Source organism: Aquarana catesbeiana, linkage group LG10 (assembly GCF_042186555.1).
Source record: "Aquarana catesbeiana isolate 2022-GZ linkage group LG10, ASM4218655v1, whole genome shotgun sequence".
NCBI lineage: Eukaryota > Metazoa > Chordata > Amphibia > Anura > Ranidae > Aquarana > Aquarana catesbeiana.
Window position 1 is genome coordinate 207,232,320 of NC_133333.1, and position 6,804 is coordinate 207,239,123.

At 45.6% G+C, this 6,804-nt stretch overlaps 1 protein-coding gene across 1 annotated transcript; it reads left to right on the forward strand.

The window, feature by feature from the left end:
* The first annotated feature begins 284 nt into the window (after window positions 1-284).
* Window positions 285-1,592, forward strand: LOC141110124 (heat shock protein 30C-like). Its single transcript, XM_073601341.1, has one exon. The coding sequence runs from the start codon at window positions 394-396 to the stop codon at window positions 1,048-1,050; it is 657 nt and encodes a 218-aa protein (XP_073457442.1). The 5' UTR covers window positions 285-393; the 3' UTR covers window positions 1,051-1,592.
* Window positions 1,593-6,804: the final 5,212 nt, after the last annotated feature.

Here is a 6,804-nt window from a genome sequence, read left to right on the forward strand (position 1 = left end):
ATATACAATATATACATTGTTCTAATCTCCATAATGTGTGCTCAGTATAAGGCTATGTACACTCCTCTAGTACATTTTTTTCTTCTTTCTATCACAGATATATCTCAGAATTCTCCAGCACTCTCCAGCACAGAGTACAGAGTTCCAGCTGTCACTCAGAAGTTTCTGGCCCCGCCTCGTATTATTCATGATGTGTCCCCCAGGCCCCTCCCCCTGGCTCCATATATGGAGAACACATGGAGGGGTCCAGAAGTGGCTCAGGCAGTATAAAAGGAGCCGGGCTGGGAGAGGTTGCAGTAGAGCGAGCAGCAGAGAGCAGACGCTGACACACAGGCAGACGGCCTCCAGCTGAACTGTGACAAGAAGCTCCAGGAAAAGCAGCAGCAGAGCGACATGTTCCCTCTCAGCCTCCTCCAGTCCTCGCACAGTCCTGTGTATGTCTACCGCCAGCCCGAGCTCCCCCACTGGACCGCCACACACCTCATCCTCCACCAGCTGGAAGACGACATGCTGACCGTGAGCAGCGACATGGAGAGGAGAATGCAGCGCCTCCACCAGACTTACCATCTCCTGGCCAATGACCCGGACATGAGGAGGGGGAGGGGGGCTCAGAGCGGACACCCCACCACCCCCCAAGACAAATCCCCCACTGAGGGCAAAGACGAGAAGGAGAACTTTGAGATCTCCCTGGGAGTGAGTCTGTTTTCTCCAGAAGAACTGACAGTGAGGACGGAAGGAAGGAGACTGATCGTGGTGGGAAAATCCGACAAGAAAAGGGAGACGGAGAATGGCGGCTTCTTCCAGGAATACAGAGAGTGGCGCAGAGAAGCCGAGCTCCCGGAAGACGTGAATCCCGAGGACGTGCTGTGCTCCATGTCCAAGGATGGGCGGCTCCACTTCTGGGCACCTCGCCTGGCACTGCCCGCTGCCCAACAGAGATCCATCACCATCACCAATGAGCAGAGCCCAGGAGAAGGTCAGGAGTCCAACCCAGAGAACCAGAATCACCGGGGACAGCAGGAGCAAGACCTCCCCCAGAATTCATCCTGATGACATGATGGGACTGAGATTTGGTACAATATTAACCACTTCAGCCCCGGAAGGATTTACCCCCTTCCTGACCAGAGCACTTTTTACAATTTGGCACTGCGTCCCTTCAATTGCTAATTGTGCGGTCATGCAATGCTGTACCCAAACGAAATTTCCATCCTTTTCTTCCCACAAATAGAGCTTTCTTTTGATGGTATTTGATCACCTCTGCCATTTTTATTTTTTGGGCTATACACGGAAAAAGACCGAAAATTTTGAAAAAAAATGATATTTTCTACTTTTTGTTCTAAAAAAAATCCAATAAACTCAATTTTAGTCATACATTTAGGCCAAAATGTATTCGGCCACATGTCTTTGGTATAAAAAATGTCAATTAGTGTATATTTATTGGTTTGCGCAAAAGTTATAGCGCCTACAAACTAGGGTACATTTTCTGGAATTTACACAGCCTTTAATTTATGACTGCCTATGTCGTTTCTTGAGGTGCTAAAATGGCAGGGCAGCACAAAACCCCCACAAATGACCCCATTTTGGAAAGTAGACACCCCAAGGAAATTGCTGAGAGGCATGTTGAGCCCATTGAATATTCATTTTTTTTGTCCCAAGTGATTGAATAATGACAAAAAAAAAAAAAAAATTACAAAAAGTTGTCACTAAATGATATATTGCTCACACAGGCCATGGGCATATGTGGAATTGCACCCCAAAATACATTTAGCTGCTTCTCCTGAGTGACAACTTTATGGAAAAAAAAAAAATTTGTCTCTTTCCCGCAACTTGTGTCACAATATAAAATATTCCATGGACTCGACATGCCTCTCAGCAAATAGCTCGGGGTGTCTACTTTCCAAAATGGGGTCATTTGGGGGGGTTTGAACTGTCCTGGCATTTTATGCACAACATTTAGAAGCTTATGTCACACATCACCCACTCTTCTAACCACTTGAAGACAAATCCCTTTCTGACACTTTTTGATTACATGAAAAAATTATTTTTTTTTGCAAGAAAATTACTTTGAACCCCCAAACATTATATATTTTTTTAAAGCAAATGCCCTACAGATTAAAATGGTGGGTGTTTCATTTTTTTTTCACACAGTATTTGTGCAGCAATTTTTAAACGCATTTTTTGGGGAAAAAACACACTTTTTTAAATTTTAATGCACTAAAACACACTATATTGCCCAAATGTTTGATGAAATAAAAAAGATGATCTTAGGCCGAGTACATGGATACCAAACATGACATGCTTTAAAATTGCGCACAAACGTGCAGTGGCAACAAAATTAATACATTTTTAAAAACCTTTAAAAGCCTTTACAGGTTACCACTTTAGATTTACAGAGGAGGTCTACTGCTAAAATTACTGCCCTCGATTTGACCTTCGCGGTGATACCTCACATACATGGTGCAATTGCTGTTTACATTTAACGCCAGACCGACGCTTGCGTTCGCCTTAGCGTGAGAGCAGGGGGGACAGGGGTCCTTTTTTTTTTTTTTTTTTTTTTTCTTTATTATTTTTTTGCTTTTTTATCTTATTTTTAAACTGTTCCTTTCATTTTTTTTTAATCATTTTTATTGTTATCTCAGGGAATGTAAATATCCCCTATGATAGCAATAGGTAGTGACAGGTACTCTTTTTTGAAAAAATTGGGGTCTATTAGACCCTAGATTTCTCCTCTGCCCTCAAAGCAACTGACCACACCAAGATTGGTGTGATAAAATGCTTCCCCAATTTCCCAATGGCGCTGTTTACATCCGGCGAAATCCAAGTCATAAAATGCTTGTAGCTTCCGGTTTCTTAGGCCATTTGCTTTTACATGAAAGCCGACCGCTGGCTGAAAAGAATGATACCAAGATGATACCTAAACCTGCAGGCATCATTCTGGTATAACCACTCAAAGTCGTGAATGGCGTACCTGAAGACAAAAAAATGGTTAACAATAAAGCACAGTAAACAGTAAAGTATAAAAAAATTGCATACCTGAAAAGCAAACATGATAAAACATAATAACAATAAAACATTGCAGAATAGAATACAGTAAAAAAGAGCAGAACAATAGAGAGAATAGAGAGAGAGAGAACAATAAAACGACAACTATTTTATTTTATTTTATATTTTTGTTTGTGTTTTTTTTTTTTTTTTTTTTACACTTTTTTTTGTAACTGTAACTTTTATAACTGTAACCGGTTCCAGGTTCGGGTCTCTCAAAATGCGATGGCATCTTGGGAGACCCTGTGAAAGTGCGCCTAGTCTGTGGAATGCTGTACCCTACGCTAATACTCAACTAGTGTATGGTAGCGTTCAAAACATTCACCAATGCAAAGACGAGGATTGTCAGGACAGGAGGGACAATAATAGCGTGTGTCATGCCTATATCCACGCTTGCTGCAGACACAACATCTTTTTTGGGGGGGTTCGTTGGGTAGGGGTACTCGGGAGGACATAAAAATGCCTCTCATGCAGCCGACTGCATTTGGTTGGGGATGTGAATGGGGGAAGTACGGGTGCTGCAGAAGCGGTGGGTTCCCAATTAGGATTGGCGAATGCAGCAGGAAGGGCATTATGGGCACGACGGCCTGTGTTTGTCTTTTTGGTGGCAGCGGGACACTACTTGTGCTTGCCACCTCACCAGCTTGAACTGCACTTATGGGACTCGCCACGTCACCAAGTGTTACTGCAGTGCTGGTTTGACTACGACCGGGGTGTACTAGGCCACTGGTGCTTGCCAGGTCACCAAAACGCTACCAAAAAAAACTGTTAGCGATCGCAGGGATCCGGCCTGACTCTGCGAACGCTGCAGTTATGTGTTTAGTGTTTTGTAAGTGTCAGTGATCGATTGATACTGCACTTGGGTGGCCTGGGCTGGGCCGGGCGGAGCGGCAAAACGCAGGTGCTAGCAGGTATCTGGGCTGATCCCGATAACACTGCGTTTTTGGGAACCCTAAACTGCTGGGGACGCTAGTCTAGATCTGATCGGATTTAGATATTGATCCGTTCAGATACTATACCACTAAGGGAGGTGTGCGGTGCGTGGGTGTTAGCGCTGATGGCACTAACCTGACGCTGCCTGGGGCTGGTGCTTGCCAGTTCACCAAAACGCTACCAAAAAAACTGTTAGCGATCGCAGGGATCAGGCCTGACTCTGTGAATGCTGCAGTTATGCGTTTAGTGCTTTGTAAGTGACAGTGATCGATCGATACTGCACTTGGGTGGGCTGGGCTGGGCCGGGCGGAGGGGCAAAACGCAGGTGCTAGCAGGTATCTGGGCTGATCCCGATAACACTGCGTTTTTGGGAACCCTAAACTGCTGGGGACGCCAGTATAGATCTGATCGGATCAGATATTGATCTGTTCAGATACTATACCACTAAGGGAGGCATATGCTGCGTGCGTGGGTGTTAGCGGTACTGGCGCTAACCTGATGCTGCTTGGGGCTGGTGCTTGCCAGTTCACCAAAATGCTACCAAGAAAACTGTTAGCGATCGCAGGGATCAGGCCTGACTCTGCGAACGCTGCAGTTATGCGTTTAGTGTTTTGTAAGTGACAGTGATCGATCGATACTGCACTTGGGTGGGCTGGGCTGGGCCGGGCGGAGGGGAAAAACACAGGTGCTAGCAGGTATCTGGGCTGATCCCGCTAACACTGCGTTTTTGGGAACCCTAAACTGCTGGGGACGCTAGTATAGATCTGATCGGATCAGATATTGATCCGTTCAGATACTATACCACTAAGGGAGGCGTATGCTGCGTGCGTGGGTGTTAGCGGTACTGGCGCTAATCTGACGCTGCCTGGGGCGACGCATATCACCGCCGGGCGATCAGGGGGCTAAACCTTTATTCGGTAATAAACGGCGGTTGCCCTGACACTATAAAAAATAAACAAACTAACCAGCGTCAACCGTAACGGTTATACGGTGATCAGTGGTGAAAGGGTTAACTAGGGGGCAATCAAGGGGTTAAAACATTTATTAGGTAGTATATGGTGGTCCCTGTCGCTATAAAACGCTGACGGTGAACCTAAATATTTACGTCCCTAACTAGCGTCACCAGTGACACTAATACAGCGATCAGAAAAATGATCGCTTAGCGACACTGGTGACGGGGGGTGATCAAGGGGTTAAGACTTTATTAAGGGGGGTTAGGTGGGTACCCTAGACCTATAGGGGGTTAACACTAACTGCCCTACCACTTCTAACTGTCACAAACTGACACCATGCAGTAATCAGAAAAAAAAACTGCTTGGTGTCAGTGTGACGGGGGGGGGGGGGTGATTGGGGGGTGATCGGGGGGCGATCGGGGGGGGGGGATCGGGGGTGTAAAGTGTGCCTGGCATGTTCTACTGTGTGTGTGTTGTGCACTCACTCACATGTCTTCTCTCCTCGGCGCCGGAACGGAAACTGCCGAGCTGAGGAGAGATGACATCACATCCTCTGCCTCTGTGTACTACACAGAGGCAGGGGATGATCCTCATTGGCTGGGAGCGATCGCGAGGGGGGGGCACGATCGGATGGCCTCCCCCTCATCACTAAACGCTCCCAGACCAAAGCCGACCGCCGCTGGCACCGGGGGGGGGTCCGATCGGACCCCCCACCCGCGGGAAGGCAATCACGTACCAGGTACGTGATTTTGCCTGCCCGTGCCATTCTGTTGACGTATATCGTCGTTAGGCGGTTGGCAAGTGTTTAATAGATTTTCCGATGAGAAGATGTCAGGAAGATCACTTCTACTTTCCCATGTTAGAATTTATGTTATTGTTCCAGTTTCCTGATTTTTATATTGCTTGAATCACTGTTTCTATATACTGTATATATAGTTTTCTAAATAAATAATTTCATTTTATAACTATCTTATGTTTTTGTTTGCATGGACCAGGAAAAGTTTTTTGAAATAAGAAATCTCTTAATATTTGGTTTATAGAATGAATAGGAATGTTTTATATAAACTGAAGTCCTTATTATCCAGTAGGGATGAGCTTCGTGTTCGAGTCGAACCCATGTTCGACTCGAACATCGTCTGTTTGCCTGTTCGCTGAATTGCGAACAATATGGGCCGTTCACGCCAAATTCATGTGGCGCGTCACGGCCCATAATTCACTGCGCATTGCAGTGCATTGCTGGCTGATTATTGGCCAAGCATGCACTATGACCCGCATGCTTAGCCAATCACAGCGCCGTCTGAACAGAGAGCCGTATTTGGCCAAAGCCAAGGAGGCTTTGGCCAATTATGGCTCAGGGGATTTAGTACAGGCCCCACACTATATAAGGCCGCCTGCACGGCGGCCCTGTGTAGTGTGTTCCGGCGTTCATAGATAGAGAGAGAGAGACACAGACAGTGTCATTTGATTTAAGTTAGATAGATTAGGCAGGACAGTCAGTCAGTTAGCTGCACTTACAGTGTATTGTGTATATATATGCATTCCAGGTGTTGTGTATATATATATATATATATATATATATATATATATATATATATATACACTGTATTCAGTTTAGCTAGATCCGTTCCTGTTATCTTGCTACTGACAGGCAGGCTTGTGTTGTTACAGTATTTACAGCTACCTGAAGAAAATTGCTGGTGTTCTTTTGATCCTATTAGTACCACAGTCAGGCAGCTAGACTATTTACAGTTAGTGTAGTGCGTCCTCCTCACAGTGTTCAGCTAAAGCTACAAGTTAGTTTAGTGTGACCTCTGCACAGTGTTCAGCTAAAGCTACAAATTAGTGTAGTGCGTCCTCTGAACAGTGTTCAGCTAAA

Excerpts from the sequence above, each read along its gene's own strand:
- LOC141110124 (XM_073601341.1), top strand. The coding sequence starts at position 394 with ATGTTCCCTCTCAGCCTCCTCCAGTCCTCGCACAGTCCTGTGTATGTC.